The sequence below is a fragment of the Leucoraja erinacea genome, chromosome 13 (assembly GCF_028641065.1).
Source record: "Leucoraja erinacea ecotype New England chromosome 13, Leri_hhj_1, whole genome shotgun sequence".
Lineage (NCBI taxonomy): Eukaryota > Metazoa > Chordata > Chondrichthyes > Rajiformes > Rajidae > Leucoraja > Leucoraja erinaceus.
This window is the reverse complement of record NC_073389.1, coordinates 55,115,404-55,133,823: the sequence shown is the minus strand read 5'-3', so window position 1 is coordinate 55,133,823 and position 18,420 is coordinate 55,115,404. Positions and strand designations below refer to the sequence as shown.

At 51.9% G+C, this 18,420-nt stretch overlaps 1 protein-coding gene across 1 annotated transcript in view; it reads left to right on the top strand.

Annotated features, from left to right (window-relative positions):
• Positions 1-18,420, top strand: part of LOC129703091 (1,4-alpha-glucan-branching enzyme-like) — a 154,278-nt gene that overhangs the window by 84,142 nt on the left and 51,716 nt on the right. Inside the window, 1 exon segment of the mRNA XM_055645289.1 lies at positions 626-741. Coding sequence (XP_055501264.1) covers positions 626-741 — 116 coding nt within the window.

Here is an 18,420-nt window from a genome sequence, read left to right as displayed (position 1 = left end):
GGCTGGGGCAGATTTTCAGTGACGCTTCAGGTACGCTTTGCACCATACCTAGATAGAGGTCTTTAAAATGATGAGAGGGATAGACAGAGTTGATGTGGATCAGCTTTTCCCTTTGAGAATAGGGAAGATTCAAACAAGAGGACATGACTTCAGAATTAAGGGACAGAAGTTTAGGGGTAATATGAGGGGGAACTTCTTTACTCAGATAGTGGTAGAGGTGTGGAATGAGCTTCCAGTGGAAGCGGTGGAGGCAGGTTCGTTGGTATCATTTAAAAATAAATTGGATAGGCATATGGATGAGAAGGGAATGGAGGGTTATGGTATGAGTGCAGGCAGGTGGGACTAAGGGAAAAAAGTTGTTCGCACGGACTTGTAGGGCCGAGATGGCCTGTTTCCGTGCTGTAATTGTTATATGGTTATATGGTTATAAGTTGTCTAAAAACCAGTCGTAGAATTTCACACTCACTGTTTATCTTCCTCCCACTCCCCTCTCTGCCCTCCCCAACATTGTTGGCCGGTGTGGGCAAGTTGGGCTGAAGGGCCTGTTTCCACACTGTATCACTCTATGATGTGTGTTTGTGAACCGTTGCATGAATCAGCTGATAATGCTGCCCTTTCCCTGCAGATGAATGGAACGTTTTCACACACCAGTACCAAAGGCTGGCCTACGGGAAGTGGGAGTTGTATATCGCCCCAGAGGCAGACGGCTCGTCTCCTGTTTCTCATGAATCCAAGCTGAAGGTGAGCTTTGCATGGCCTGTTGCATGGGGCAGCTGCCAGCAGTGGAGGGACTGCTGACTCAGGGCTTTGCTTGTTTTGTGATGAGACCATCTTCTCCTGAGAGTAATGCCCAGCTTTTCCCACTGATTCTTTGGGCAGTGGGAGAGCAAGTTCTGTAAAGCCACGCTGTCTTGTGCCTTGAGCTTCATTTCCCTGGAGCATGTAAAGGATTAATCCAGTGGCGCCTCATTTATCCAAGAGGTCCACTCTCCGTGGTGGTCCGTTGCTGAGGTGGGATTCGGGTTGTGGGGGTGGGTTCCAGGACCTGATGGTTGGAGGAAAGTATCTGTTGCTGAACCTGGTGGTGCGGGACGTGAGGCTTGTGTACCTCGTGCCCCACGGTAGCAGTGAGACGAGGGCGCGGCCCGGACAGTAGATGCCCACCTTCTTCAGGCAGAGCCCAGTGTCGATGCCCTGGATGGTGGGCACCTTCTTCAGGCGGAGCTTCATTCAGGCAAAGACTTGCAGCCAAGTAAGTGTTTACAGCTGCAGATGTTTATGACAGATGTGGTTGCAATGGATCCCTACAGTTGCCGCTGCACCACACCTCCAACCCCGCCCTCATTCACTGGATGCAGGGGTTTAAATGAAGTTATGCAGCACAGTGCCTTCACCATGCTCACCCATGCCCACACACCCAGCCTGGGCGCTGTGCAACAGGATACAACTTGCAACCTTGCAGCAAACTGCATTGTCGCATGCTAGTGAGTATGGGGAGATGCAGTCAAATGCATGCTGCACGGCTGTCACTGTGTGGGAGAGATGCATGCACCAGGATAAACATGAAGTGAATGGCCCGACACGTGTGGGTCACGTGTGCCTCATGTCACTGCACACGCGTGTACTATTTAGGAGTTCACAAGGATATTGACAGCGGCTGTCAGAGACAGCATCATAACTGAGGAAGGATGTGCCGGCTCTGGAGAGGGTCCAGAGGAGGTTTACAAGAACGATCCCAGGAATGAGCAGGTTAACATATGATGAGCGTTTGTCGGCACTGGGCCTGTACTCGCTGGAGTTTAGAAGAATGAGGGGGGACCTCATTGAAACATACAGAATCGTGAAAGGCCTGGATAGAGTGGATGTGGAGAGGATGTTTCCACTAGTGGGAGAGTCTAGGACCAGAGGTCGCAGCCACAGAATGAAAGGACGTTCCTTTTGGAAGGAGATGAGGAGGAATTTCTTTGGTCAGAGGGGGATGAATCTGTGGAATTATTTGCCACAGACGGCTGTGGAGGCCACGACAATGGATATTTTGAAGGCAGAGATAGATAGATTCTTGATTAGTACGGGTGTCGGGGGTTATGGGGTGAAGGCAGGAGAATGGGATTAGGAAGGAGAGATAGATCAGCCAAGATTGAATGGCAGAGTAGAATTGATGGGCCGAATGGCCAATTCTGCTCCTATCCCTTAGAGCTTCCAAATCCCAAAGATGTGCAGGTTTGTAGGTTAATTGACCTGTAAATTGCCCCTAGTGTGTAGGGAGTGGGTGAGAAAGTGGGATAATGTAGAACTAGTGTGAACGGGTGATCAATGGTCGGCATGGATTCAGTGGGCCGAAGGGCCTGTTTCCATGCTGGATTTCTAAACTCAACTAAATATCCTCATTGATAGACACGTGTTTGTCTGCATGTCTGCTCCGCTGGCCCTTAGTATTGGACAGACCCCGGTTCCCACTTCGTGCCATGCCTCAATGCCAGGCAATTGTGCTTGCTTCCCCTTGCCTTCTCTGTAGCCTCACTAGGGCACATGCCCACCATGTGTGAACACAGTAACACAGCCACTGGCACAAGAGCGAGTTCCAGGCATGTTTAAATGCCTCCAAAGCTGCCGGGGAACTCGCATTGATGAAATGAAGTCTGATCAGTTGCAGTTGCTGTCTGGTACTGGTGGTGGATGATCAGCCATGATCACATTGAATGGCGGTGCTGGCTCAAAGGGCCGAATGGCCTACTCCTGCACCTATTGTCTATTGTCTCCTGGCTGGTTGTTCACAAGCAGAGAGCAGAGGCAGGCTCAGCTGTAGTCTGGGAGAGGGAGCTGGGTGGGTAGCTCTGGCGACAGGGTGCAGGGAATGATATTGGTTTTGTTGTTGTCATGTGTGTCGCGATAAACGGAGCATAAAGTATGATTGAGATACAGCGAAAAACCTTGTTGACTTGCTCTCCTGGTGAATCATTCTGCTCGTGAGGTCAATCCAGCCAGTACAAGGGGAATAGCAGAGTGCAGATGTAGTGCTAGTGCTGCAGAAAAAGTGCAATGGCAACGGTGAGGTAGGTTGGGAGATCGGGACTACGCCCGGGCTGTGAGAGGACCGTTCAGTGGCTACTCCTGTCATCATCTCCCGTTATTCGCACATAGACAGACAATATTCCCGAGGGAATACCGGGACACTGGCAGTGCCGGGACGTTGGTTATTGACGATGGTCGGGAGCAACACATTGCCGGTGTGGACGGACGGGGTGTACGTGAGATTTGGGGGAGGGTGGGGGGGTGAACAGGCAGCTGGCTCTCAACCTCTGCTTACTCTGCAGCCCCTGGACACTGTGTCGTCCAGCTCCACTCCTTGGCATTAAACTGGAGAGGGTGGAGAAGACATTCACACCGGGATCACAGGGCTTCAGTTAGTGGAGATTGCACAGGCTGCGACTATTGTGCTTGGAGTGAAGGGGCTGAGAGATGATATAACAGGTCTGTGTAACATTACAAGAGGCATAGATGGGGCAAATAGTCTGTTTCCCCCAGTCAGGGTCTCTAACACGAGAGGGCCAGGCTTAAGGTGAGAGCGAGATTTAAAGGGGATCTGAGGAGTCATTATTTTCACCCAAAGAGGTGATGGTGTCAGGAATGAGCTGCCGGAGGTGGTGGTGGAGGCAGGAACAGGAGCGACAATGAAGAGGCATCAGGACAGATCCTTGGATGAGCAGGTGGGATTAGTGTAGATATTGGGCATGGTGGTCAGTAGATGTGGTGGGCTGAAGAGCCTGTTTCTGTGTACAACTCTGACTTTCTTCATCAGTGCCATCATCTCTTTGTCCTTCTCACCACTGCCATTTGAGAATTAAAATCCTCATCATATGGTAAAGACAATTCTAGAATGAAAAGGCAGCCCCAGTCATTGTGACGTGTGTAGTGCAGACACACGTTAATGGCACTGGTCAATGGGCTTCATCCCCCCACCCCCTACCCCTGGCCCGGTGCACTGGTGATGCAGCCGTGGTCGTGGCCACCATCCTGTATCGGGCTGGCATCTGTCTGCCTGTCTGGCTGTCTGTCTGGGTGCTGGTGTCTGTCTGTCTGGCTGGGCGGGTGCTGGCTGTGTTTGGATATGAAGCTGCCAGGCTGGTGAAGAGCAACTCGCTGGTCGTCCTGTCCATTGTTTGCTGGTGACTGGAGATTGTCGCTGGAAGGACAGTGGCTGCAGTGAGCTCAGTACTGAGTGTTGCCCCACAACCAAGCCTGTGCCAGTTCAGTGTGCTAGTGCTTCATGAACATGAGGACAACAGTTAGTGGTGACTAAGGCCAGTTATTGTGGAGAGCAACACTGTCGGGATGCATCACAGCTTGGTTTGGGAACAGGCTGCCCAACGCCAGGCTGCCACAAGGAATTGCAGACAGTTGTAGATGCAGCCCAGTCCATCACACACACCACACTCCCCACCATTGTAGATGTTGCCCAGTCCCACACACACACCACACTCCCCACCATTGTAGATGTAGCCCAGTCCCACACACAGACCACACTCCCCACCATTGTAGATGTAGCCCAGTCCCACACACACCACACTCCCCACCATTGTAGATGTAGCCCAGTCCCACACACAGACCACACTCCCCACCATTGTAGATGTAGCCCAGTCCCACACACACACCACACTCCCCACCATTGTAGATGTAGCCCAGTCCATCACACACACCACACTCCCCACCATTGTAGATGTAGCCCAGTCCCACACACACCACACTCCCCACCATTGTAGATGTAGCCCAGTCCATCACACACACCACACTCCCCACCATTGTAGATGTAGCCCAGTCCCACACACACCACACTCCCCACCATTGTAGATGTAGCCCAGTCCATCACACACACCACACTCCCCACCATTGTAGATGTAGCCCAGTCCCACACACACCACACTCCCCACCATTGTAGATGTAGCCCAGTCCCACACACACCACACTCCCCACCATTGTAGATGTAGTCCCACACACACACCACACTCCCCACCATTGTAGATGCAGCCCAGTCCATCACACACACCACACTCCCCACCATTGTAGATGTAGCCCAGTCCCATACACACCACACTCCCCACCATTGTAGATGTAGCCCAGTCCCATACACACCACACTCCCCACCATTGTAGATGTAGCCCAGTCCATCACACACACCACACTCCCCATCATCGACTCCATCTACACTTCATGCTACCTCGGGAAGGCAGCTGAAAGAATGACAGACTTGTCCCTGCCCCACCCCGGGTCATTCCTTCTTCTCCCCGCTCCCGTCCGGCAGAAGGTACAGAAGCTCGACAGCGCGCACCACCAGACTCAGGAACAGCTTCTTCCCCTCTGTTATCAGGCTTCTGAACGGCCCTTCCATAAGCTAGACTGCTGTCCGATTCACCTCTACCCCATTGTGGACATTGGACTTTGTCTGTGGAACTGATGTGCTACAATGCTGAGACTATATCCTGCACTCTGTATCTTCCCCTTTGCTCTACCTGTTGGACTGGAGTTTGACGATTGTATTTATACCTGGTATATCTGGGCTGATTGGATAGCGTGTAAAACAGAGCTGCTCACTGTGCCCCGGTACACGTGGCAAAAATAAACCTACATTTTAATTTAGAGATACAGCGCGGAAACAGGCCCTTCGGCCCATCGTGTCCACACCGACTAGCGACTAGCGATCCCCGCACATTCACACGATCCAACACCCACTAGCGATCCCCGCACATTCACACGATCCAACACCCACTAGGGACAATTTTCACATTTACACCAAGCCAATTAACCTGCAAACCTGTACGTCTTTGGAGTGTGGGAGGAAACCGAAGATCTCGCAGAAAACCCACGCAGATCACGGGGAGATCGTACAAACTCTGTACAGACAGCACCCGTAGTCGGGATGAGACCCGGGCCTCTGGCGTTGCATTCGCTGTAGGGCAGCAACTCTACCGCTGCGCCACTGTGATGGCCTATATGTACTTGATAGGGTGTGAATGAGAGAAACCTCCAGTAACATAGTCAGATGTGGATGTGCCGCTTGCTCGCTCATGTTCCCAAGCGTAATTAACCTCTGGGTAAACTTCCATAAATTAGCAGGACAGCTGAAAGTGGTGGCGTGGAGCCTGGGGACACAGTGTAATTGGAGCTGGGTTTGGCTGCCACAGGTTTGTGTGTGTGTTGCCCTCACACTGAGGGCAGGGCTCGCAGCATTATCGCACCAGCCACCCCTCACTGCACTACTCGTGACACTGACCCTACATCTGGGAAGCCTGCTCTCCTCCAGTTAACTTTACACGCTGAATCTTTTAATTGCAGTGCCATTGTGTAGAAAACAATGAGGTGAAGTGCGTGCAGGGGTTGTGTTGGCAGCGTCTGCCTCAGCTGCAGATCAGCCCCTGGTGGGAGCAGTGACTAGCAGGATGTTAAACCCTGTTGTGGCTGTGACCCACCCCAGCAGCTTCTGATGGTGTGTGGTCTCATTAACCTCTCCGGGCACCCAGACCCACCCACCCACACCGCACTGCTCCTTAAATTACACTGCTGTGCTCAGCACGAGGGCTTGCCTTACGTTGAAGATGGACACAAGCTGGAGTAACTCAGTGGGACAGGCAGCATCTGTGGAGAGAAGAAATGGGTGACGTTTCGGGCCGAGACCCTTCTTCGGACTGAAGAAAGGTTTTGACCGGAAACATCACCCATTCCTTCTCTACCTGACTCGCTGAGTTACTCCAGCATTTTGTGGCGATATTGCCAGTGTCAACCAGCATGTACAGTTGCTCCCGACACGCTTGTGTTCTGTCGCATCTTGCACATATTTCAATGCTGTACGGGGTTGTTCTGTTGGCAAAACTAACAGCAGGGAGTGAATTACTTGCTAATCTGCTGATCTAATCTAAGATCATGGAATTACTTGCTAATCTGCTGATCTAATCTAAGATCATGGAATGTATTGAAAAAACAGCGAGTGGTGGGCTGCGAAATGGCCGTGATGTGTGTTGGTTTAGACAATAGACAATAGGTGCAGGAGTAGGCCATTCGGCCCTTCGAGCCAGCACCGCCATTCAATGTGATCACGGCTGATCATCCACAATCAGTACCCCGTTCCTGCCTTCTTCCCATATCCCCTGACTGCGCTATTTTTAAGTGTGTTGGGGGCACTGAGACGGGGATTGCCACGGCATGCAGCCTGTAATACGATGCTTGGACATGGCGTTTACTACCGGGCTTTGGAGAGGGAAAGTTAAAGCACTCCAGGTCCTGATGGTGATAGTGGTGCAGTCCATGGTTCAGGAACGCTGCCCTATGGCGATGCTCAGCTCAGCTCAGCACTGGCCAACTTGACCACACCAAGCTGCTGCTGATGGAGACCATCTTGGATTGAAAAATGTCCAATTGTGTGGGATTGTCTCATTGTGGCATGTAGTGGAACTGGCCCTTCAGCCCACCCTGTCCATGCTACCACTGTGTGGTACAACAGGAGCAGGCCCTTCGGCCCATCCTATCCATGCTACCACTATGTGATGCACCAGGAACAGGCCCTTCGGCCCACCCTGTCCATGCTACCTATATAACCATATAACCATATAACAATTACAGCACGGAAACAGGCCATCTCAGCCCTACAAGTCCATGCCGAACAAATTTTTTTTTTTCCCCTTAGTCCCACCTGCCTGCACTCATACCATAACCCTCCATTCCCTTCTCATCCATATGCCTATCCAATTTATTTTTAAATGATACCAATGAACCTGCCTCCACCACTTCCACTGGAAGCTCATTCCACACCGCTACCACTCTCTGAGTAAAGAAGTTCCCCCTCATATTACCCCCTAAACTTCTGTCCCTTAATTCTGAAGTCATGTCCTCTTGTTTGAATCTTCCCTATTCTCAAAGGGAAAAGCTTGTCCACATCAACTCTGTCTATCCCTATATAAACCTCTGCACAGTGTTACACACAGGAGCAGGCCCTTCGGCCCATCCTATCCATGCTACCACTGTGTGGTACAACAGGAACAGGCCCTTCGGCCCACTAAGCCGATGCCACCACTGTGCCACGCTACATGCTACATTTACCTTGCGAGCCGTGATGGTGAAGCTGAGGGTGACAGAGTGAGCTGGCGGCTGGTGGGGATTGAATGGGCTTTGCATCAAATGAAATCATGGGTGACAAACAGTGTCTCAAAAAATCAATTTCTTCAACGAAATTTCCATATTTGTGAGACAACTATTGTGAACCACGGCACGTCTCCGACCGTCGCCGATTGGCGAGCACGTCACACTCTGCTAGTGTTGCCGGTGAGGGCAGGGGTCCGGGACAGTGGGAGCGCAGAACACACGCCCACCCACCACCCTCAATCGCACCCAACCACTAGCACGCACCCACCCTCACGCCCAACAACCCAACCCACCCACCCTCACTCCCACCCACCCTCACTCCCACCCACCCTCACTCCCACCCACCCTCACTCCCACCCAATCACTCGCATCCACCCACCCACCCATCCACCCTCACTCCCCCCCACGCAACATCTGTGGAGAACGTGGATAGGTGACGTTTCGCCCATTCCTCCTCTCCACAGATGCTGCCTGACCCGCTGAGTAATTCCAGCATTTTGTGTCTATCTTTGGTGTAAACCAGCATCTGCAGTTCCTTTTTACACATGAAGGAGAATGGGATTGTTTTGAGAGGCTAGACATGATGGGCTGAATGGCCTCCTCAGACATAAGAAACTGTGGAACTTTGCAAGGTTAGGAAGGGCTGAGAGAGTGTGCATGAAGATGTTTTCAGCTTCATGGTTAAATTTGAGATGCTTGGATTGTTCTCCTTGGCGTAAGGACGCCTGAGCAGATTTGACGGTCACTATTAGATAGATTAGAAAATAGTATTTGATTCCAAAAAGGAAGGAATGTATAATGAGGAAATTGTAGGCCAGTTAGTTTAGCGTCTGCCCTTGAGAAAATGACTGAAGCTATTATAGCCGGACATTTAAAAATTAAATCCAAGGGAACCGGGGAAAGCCAACATTAATTTGTGAAAGGGGATTTGTTTTTAACCAGTGGCGGAGTTGCTGGAAGGAGTAACAGGAGGGGTCGGTATGGAGTACGGAGATCGCCAGCAGGCATTCACACCGTGCTGGCAGACAGATGAAAGCTGTGGTACTGGAGGTCAGGACACTGGCTGGAAGGAGGCAGGCAGTAGACACACGTGTACTTAGTGTGCGGGGGGGAGTGAGTGGGGGGAGGGGGAGTGGGTGAGTGGGGGGAGTGGGTTGAGTGGGTGGGGGGGAGTGGGTGGATGGGGGGGTGGGGTGGGGGAGGGAGTGGGTGGGGAGTGAGTGAGTGGGGGGAGGGGGAGTGAGTGAGGGGGGTGGGTGGGGAGAGTGGGGGAGAGAAGGTAATGACGAAAGCCAGAGATGAGGAAGAGACCAAGGTGTTGAGTTGTGTGCTTGTCATGTGACTCTCACTCACTGACCTGGCTCTCTCCACACTATCGTTATCCCTGGAACCATCATCCTTCCACTGGGCTGCGGCCATTCACCGGCAACGAAACAAATGCTGGAAACTCAAACGGCCTTCATGTACCGGTTCCCCAATGCCCTCAATGCTCTCTCCATGCCCAGCACCCCACACTCCCCCAATGCCCAGCACTCTACACTCCCCCAATGCCCAGCACTCTACACTCCCCCAATGCCCAGCACTCTACACTTCCCCAATGCCCAGCACTCTACACTTCCCCAATGCCCAGCACTCTACACTTACACTTCCCCAATGCCCAGCACTCTACACTCCCCCAATGCCCAGCACTCTACACTCCCCCAATGCCCAGCACTCTACACTCCCCCAATGCCCAGCACCCCACACTCCCCCAATGCCCAGCACTCTACACTTCCCCAATGCCCAGCACTCTACACTCCCCCAATGCCCAGCACTCCCACACTCCCCCAATGCCCAGCACTCTACACTCCCCCAATGCCCAGCACTCTACACTCCCCCAATGCCCAGCTCTACACTCCCCAATGCCCAGCCCTACACTCCCCCAATGCCCAGTGCCCTACACTCCCCCAATGCCCAGCCCTACACTCCCCCAATGCCCAGCGCCCTACACTCCCCCAATGCCCAGCTCTACACTCCCCAATGCCCAGCGCCCTACACTCCCCCAATGCCCAGCGCCCTACACTCCCCCAATGCCCAGCTCTACACTCCCCAATGCCCAGCCCTACACTCCCCCAATGCCCAGCGCCCTACACTCCCCCAATGCCCAGCCCTACACTCCCCCAATGCCCAGCCCTACACTCCCCCAATGCCCAGCACTCCACACTTCCCCAATGCCCAGCACCCTACACTCCCCCAATGCCCAGCTCTACACTCCCCCAATGCCCAGCACCCTACACTTCCCCAATGCCCAGCCCTACACTCCCCCAATGCCCAGCTCTACACTCCCCCAATGCCCAGCTCTACACTCCCCCAATGCCCAGCCCTCCTCTCCCCCAATGCCCAGCGCCCTACACTCCCCCAATGCCCAGCCCTACACTCCCCCAATGCCCAGCCCTACACTCCCCCAATGCCCAGCACTCCACACTCCCCCAATGCCCAGCACTCCCCACACTCCCCCATGCCCAGCACTCCACACTCCCCCAATGCCCAGCACTCCACACTCCCCCAATGCCCAGCCCTACACTCCCCCAATGCCCAGCACTCCACACTCCCCCAATGCCCAGCACTCCACACTCCCCCAATGCCCAGCCCTACACTCCCCCAATGCCCAGCTCTACACTCCCCCAATGCCCAGCACCCTACACTCCCCAATGCCCAGCCCTCCTCTCCCCCAATGCCCAGCGCCCCCTACACTCCCCCAATGCCCAGCCCTACACTCCCCCAATGCCCAGCCCTACACTCCCCCCCAATGCCCAGCACTCCACACTCCCCCAATGCCCAGCACTCTACACTCCCCCAATGCCCAGCACTCCACACTCCCCCAATGCCCAGCACTCCACACTCCCCCAATGCCCAGCCCTACACTCCCCCAATGCCCAGCACTCCACACTCCCCCAATGCCCAGCACTCCACACTCCCCCAATGCCCAGCCCTACACTCCCCCAATGCCCAGTGCCCTACACTCCCCCAATGCCCAGCCCTACACTCCCCCAATGCCCAGCACTCCACACTCCCCCAATGCCCAGCACTCTACACTCCCCCAATGCCCAGCACTCTACACTTCCCCAATGCCCAGCACTCTACACTTCCCCAATGCCCAGCACTCTACACTTCCCCAATGCCCAGCACTCTACACTCCCCCAATGCCCAGCCCTACACTCCCCCAATGCCCAGTGCCCTACACTCCCCCAATGCCCAGCTCCACACTCCCCCAATGCCCAGCACTCCACACTTCCCACGTGAGCTTTTCCAAATGTGCTGCTGGTCGTACATTGGTTTCCTAAACGTGCAGCCATCACGTGTCTCACTCATGGATCCCTGCAGTTTCCCAAAGATAGCTGGGTGCCCGCGGGACTGGTCTTCACCTCCCTATTCTGCAAACAGCCCCTTACATTGGCATTGTCTGCTGGATAATGAGGTCCACAGGATCTTGTCCATGGGATCTTGTCCATGGGAGCTGCTGGGATTTTTCCTAGTGGTGCTTTCATATTTCACCCTCCTGTTTGCTGTCTTGTCCACTATAATTGCCGTTGCTTTTACGATCTCTACAGAGAGCCAATTACACATTTGCTGCAATCTCTTGACTTCACAATGTAAATCTCTAATCAGATCCACTGAGTGAGAATGCCGACCCTGGCCACATTCTTCCTTTATCTGTGAAATTTCTTCCTGTTTTTGTATTTCTTGCTAGCTTACTTTGTAACCTGTTTCTTCCCTCATTTGATTCCGTCTCCCTCTGCTGGTTTCCACACATCCCTAACCTTCTATCCGACCCAGTCATCTGCGAACATGGTCTGCCTTTCACAGTGTTACTTCCGCACTGCAACACAGATGGTTCAACCTCGTGAAATGTTTATTTATCTCTTCAATGTTTGCTACCACCTCTCTACAGTATTTGCTTTATTTATGCTCTCAGAGTCACAGAGAGATATGGCATGGATAGAGGCCCTTCGGCCCGCTGAGTCCGTGCCAACCACCCATGTACACTAATTCTACATGTATCCCATTGTTTGTATGTTTGGCCCATTCTCATTAACTCCCCAAGATTCCACCAGACTCCCACACTGGTGGTGTACAAGTGGTGTATACCATCTGTACACCACCAGTACACCACCAGTACACCACCTGTACACACCTGTACACACCTGTACACCTGTACACCACCTGTACACCACCTGTACACCACCAGTACACCTGTACTCACCAGTATACCACCAGTACACCTGTACTACACCTGTACACCACCTGTACACCACCAGTACACCTGTACTCACCAGTACACCTGTACACCACCAGTACACCTGTACTCACCAGTACACCTGTACTCACCAGTACACCTGTACACCACCAGTACACCTGTACACCACCTGTACACCTGTACACCACCTGTACACCACCTGTACCACCAGTACACCTGTACACCACCAGTACACCTGTACACCACCAGTACACCTGTACACCACCTGTACACCTGTACACCACCTGTACACCTGTACACCACCTGTACACCACCTGTACCACCAGTACACCTGTACACCACCAGTACACCTGTACACCTGTACACCACCAGTACACCTGTACACACCTGTACACCACCTGTACACCTGTACACCACCAGTACACCTGTACACCACCAGTACACCTGTACACCACCTGTACACCACCTGTACAACTGTACACCACCTGTACACCAGTTCACCACCTGTACACCACCTGTACATCTGTACACCACCAGTACACCTGTACACCACCTGTACACCACCAGTACACCTGTACACCACCAGTACACCTGTACACCACCTGTACACCTGTACACCACCAGTACACCTGTACACCACCTGTACACCTGTACACCACCAGTACACCTGTACACCACCAGTACACCTGTACACCACCAGTACACCTGTACACCACCTGTACACCACCTGTACACCACCAGTACCCACTCTCCTCCTCTGGTCCGGACAGTCCGACACCATTGGTGACTCCCAGCTACAACTTCCCTCTGCTATTTATTATACATTGATTGTACATTGTGATGCTTTGAACTAAGATCATTTGTCACTTTGTAATTTAATGTTACCTGTCTGTGTCACTGGTCACCCTGGATGCTGGATTTTTATCCCGGCACCTGAATCATTTATCAGCAGCGGCTGCATTGAGCCGCCTGCCTGTGAATGATGAATAGAAGCTGCAGCTGAGTTCAATAACGGCGATCGATACACGAAACCTGAGTGTGAAGGTTCACCCTGGAGCTTGCAGGCTAGTGATCACAGGACATGCCCTGCACCTCTCAGTCCACAGTCATACAGCAGTGAAACAGGCCCTTCGGCCCACCTGTCCATGCCGACCAACATGCTCCATCTACTCTAGTCCCATTGGCTTGCATTTAGCCCATATCACTCGAAACCTTTCCTGTCCATGTACCTGTCCAAGTGGCTTGTAAATGTTGTTACAGTACCTGCCTCAACTACCTCCTATGTTAGTTTGTTCCATTACACCCACCACTATACAGACACAGAATGCTGGAGTAACTCAGCGGGACAGGCGACATCTCTGGAGAGAAAGAATGGGTGACGTTTCGGGACAGACAGACATATGTACATATACATACATGTACCTACGTATATACCCACCACCCTGTGATAAAATTGTCCTTATGGTCTGTTCCTATTAAATCTTTCCCTTCTCACCTTGAGCCTATGTCACCAGGTTTTTAATCTACATGATCAGTGCTTAACTTCCTGCATTACAGGGAATAAAGTCCTAGCCTGCTGATAGACAATAGTGGGATAACATTAGTGGGATGCCGAACCTCAGCTGCAGTTCAGAGCCTCGAGTCCTGGCAACATCCTTGTCAACTGTCTTGTGGGCCTGAGACAGCACAAGGGTATTAATGGGCAGCTGGACACTGCGGTGCGTGGCCTGAGTTAGTGCCTTGACCACTGTTCCTGGAGAACCTGGCGATCAGACGCCACACACCACAGTCACCAGCCACATACCATTTATCCTTTTAATATCCAATAAACATCCTGATCAATGATCTTCGGTGTCCAGGAAGGTAAGGGTTGTGGGCAGTGGCTGAGCAGACCAGCACAACAGGCCCTTTGGCCCACAATGTCCATGCCAACATGATGCCAGGTTAAACTAATCCCCTCTGCCTGCACGATGTCCGTATCCTTCCATTCCCTACATATCCATGTGCCTGTCTAAAACACCACTATGGTATCTGCCTCCACCACCACCCCTGACAGTGCGTTCCAGGCACCCACCACCCTCTATAAATAATGCCCTCTCATGCAGAGTGATACAGTGTGGAAACACTTGCCCACTCTTCACTCCAACTTGCCCACACGACCAACATGTCCCAGCTACACACGTCCTACTTGTCTGCGTTTGGCCCATATCCGTCTCCTTGAAGCTTTGCCCCTCTCACCCTAAAGCTGTGCCCTCGAATCCTTGCCATTTCCTCCATGTCTGTCCACCGTGTCAATGCCAGTGGACAATGTATTCAACTTCCAGTTCATTCAACATAGAGGCCATTCATGCCATCGAGTGTGTGTCCACTCTCTCAGCAACCCAATGCCCCACTTTAGGCCCAGTAATCTATTCTTTGCCCCATGGTTGTTGACACCAGCTGCCAACTACCTACTCTAGGGGTAGTTTACAATCAGCATTGACTAACACCCCATTCCCCTGCCCTCCAGCTCTGTTGCCAGGTAACCTACCACAGACAAAACCCCCCCCAGACAGTCCCCCCCCCCCCCCCCCCCCCCCCAGCTGCCCTCTGTGGCCCTCTACCCCAACAACAATAACCTCCCCACCCCCCACTGCCGTTCACCCTTCATCTCACTGTCCCTTTGGTTCCACCTCCTTCACCACTAACACATCCCCAAAGCCTCTACTGTATCACCTGGGCCTCCACTCACTGGTGTTTAGGATGAGGGGAATCTCCTATCGAGGACCAGAGGGCACAGCCTCAGAATAAAAGGACATTCCCTTCGAAAGGAGATGAGGAGGAATTTCTTTAGCCTGCGGGCAATGAATCAATGGAATTCATTGCCACTTCTTCCTCTTGCGTATGGCGTGCACAGCCTGAAGTTGTAAGACAACTTGTTCTGTTTGATCTTCTGTTTGTGCACACCAGGTTGTTTGCATTCGGTGAAACAGGGTGGAGCTTGTGAAGGTTGCATTCTCCCAGCCCTCTTTACCAAAGACCGCTCTGGAGGCCTTCATTGGGTAATTTTAAAGTGGAGATTGATATATTGTTGATTAGTGCGGGGTTCAGGGGTTATGGGGAGAAGGCAGGAGAATGGGGTCGAGAGGGAAAGATTGAATGGCAGAGTGGACTCGATGGGCCGAACGGCCTAATTCTGTTCCTATCACATGAACTCTGGCAGGATCAGAGTTGGATTCTCATCCTTTAAATGGAAAGGCAGATTGGAGCCATCGCCCTACAAGGATGTTCTGGTCGACAGCACCCTGTGTTGGAGCCCTGGACCTAGGTCTGTGTCTCCCCAGATGCTGCCTGGCCTATGAGTACCTCCAGCACTCTGTGATGTTTACTTCACCTGGTTATGTTGCTTTATCCCTTTGGCTTGTTCACTAGTTAGAGTCTCGTGCAATTAAAGTACAAAAACTCATTTCCTGATGGGAGTCATTCATTACTTGAGTATTTAGAAATCCATCATGATTTATAAATGATTCCTGAACATTTACAATTTGTCACTTGACTGAAGAGGAGAGGATTGAAACTGCTTGTTTTTTTTAAGTTTATCGTTGACTAATTGATGACTCTGTCTCTGTTACTGTTTTATATCAGTGCTGTGTGGGTGTGAGTTGGTGCAACAGAGCTTTGCTGGGAATGCCACGTAGTTCCCCACTGCGTGTTGTACGCACTTGAGTGTGGAATTCTCTGCCTCAGAGGGTGGTGGAGGCCGGTTCTCTGGATACTTTCAAGAGAGAGCTAGATAGGGCTCTTAAAGATAGTGGAGTCAGGGGATATGGGGAGAAGGCAGGAACGGGGTACTGATTGGGGATGATCAGCCATGATCACATTGAATGGCGGTGCTGGCTCAAAGGGCCGAATGGCCTACTCCTGCACCTATTGTCTAATGTATTGAATCTGGCAGGCACCTCCTGTCTTCTGTTAAAAATCCGAAGCCGACATTTGTTGAATTGTGATGTTAGATTTGACAAAGCTCATAAATTTGCCAGGTTTGCCCCTCTGCTGAGATAAGGAGGAAACTGTGGAGGAAATCAGCAGTGGGCACTGGATCATTGTTTGCATTGTGAGATGGAGGGATTGTGGAGGCCCTTCGGCCCTTCCAGTCCGTGCTGACCACCATACACCCGTTTACTCTTGTCATCCACAAATCCCAGTAGCGATATGCCCATCAACTCTATTCACATAACCCATCAGTTTGATTTCACACAAGGAAACTGAAAAAGGAAATCAGGCAAAAAGGAGCCAGGAGATAGCTCAGGCGGGTAGCTTTAAGCACAATCCCAAAATATTTTATAAATACATAAGGGGGAAAAGGGTAATGAGAGAGAGAGTGGGACATCTCAGGAATCAAAGCGGTCACCTCTGTGTGGAGTCACAGGAGATGGGCAAGGTTCAAAATGAGTATTTCTCCTCTGTATTTACCGAGGAGAATGACAGAGGAACTTAGGGGAGACAATGAAGTGTCTTGAGAGCAGTATGTGTGACCATAGAAGAAGTACTGAAGGCCAGCCTGCCCTGTGGTTGGTGGTTGGTGTGATGCATCCTCCGTTTCTGATATTCTGTGCCCACTAAGTTTCATCGGCAGATGCTTCCTAAACATTATTTCTAGTATGCGGTGTGTAACCAATATTCCAATCACTTCACATGTTTGCTGTCAGATGCCGTGATAAAGGTATGGTGTGTGTGGGAGCTGGCCTGTGCTGCTGACTGATTGAGTGGAGCAGGGCCCAGGTTGGATTTGCAGACAACGCTTGCCTTGTGACAGCTCGTCTGACGGCTTTGATATTTGTGCCTTTCCTTATTTGTCTCGGCTGGTTTCTGTGCTTCTCTCTACATCACGGTTTGCTGGGATCTCTTCTCACGGTTTGCTACACGCGCTGTGTTTCTGAAGCGATGGAACAGAGAGAGAGAGAGAGAGGGGAGAAGATGTTATTGATTCATGGAAACCACAGTGTCAGGACAGTCAGCTCCCTCATCCGGTCACACAGCACGGAAACAGGCCCTTCAGCCCAACCTGTCCCTGCCCATCCAAACTAGACCCATTCACCCACCTATCACCCATATCTCCAATCATGTACATGACCAAATGTCTTTTAAAGATTCTAATTGAATCTGAAGGTAGACAGAAATGCTGGAGAAACTCAGCGGGTGAGGCAGCATCCATGTACTTGATTGAACCTGCCTCATCTACCTCCTCTGTTCCATACATGTGTGAAAAAGCTGATCCTCAAGTTTCTATTGGATCATTCCCCTCTCACCTTAAACCGATGCTCTGCTAGACTGGTGTGGGGGAGCCACTAGAATGCCTGCAATCTGACACCTCCAGCCCTCACTTCACTCACTTGCAGTCTCCCTCCATTTGTATCCAAGCTTCACTAAAGTGAACGTCATCACAGGACGCTCCAGTTGCAAGGTCCAGGGTCATCGAGTCGTGAAGCATGGAGACATCCCCATCAAACAGTGACCCATCCGTACAAACCCCACCTCACACAACGTGGACCAGAGTCACCTATCCATGTTCTCCACAGATGCTGCCTGACCGGCTGAGTTACTCCACCAGAGTCACCTATCCATGTTCTCCACAGATGCTGCCTGACCCGCTGAGTTACTCCAGCAGAGAGTGTCGTTGGGCCCTGGGTACACACAGTGCCCACACACGCACACGCACACGCACACACACACACACATGCACACACACGCACATATAATCACGTCCGTCTGCCCTAATGATGGGTTAGCACACGCACGCACACACACACACACACACACACACACACACACACACGGTGACGATACACTAACTGGCAGCTGTCCCGATTCCCTCGACCACCCACTCACATGCCACCACTCGCTGCAGGGTTAAAGGCATTTGCTGAGACCTTTGTTCAGCAACTCTTCCCCAGTGTTGGGCAAGAGTATGTTAAAGCAGTGCTGGAGTAACTCAGCGGGTCAGGCAGCATCTGTGGAGAACATGGATAGGTGACGTTTCACAGAGTGCTGGAGTAACTCAGTGGGTCAGGCAG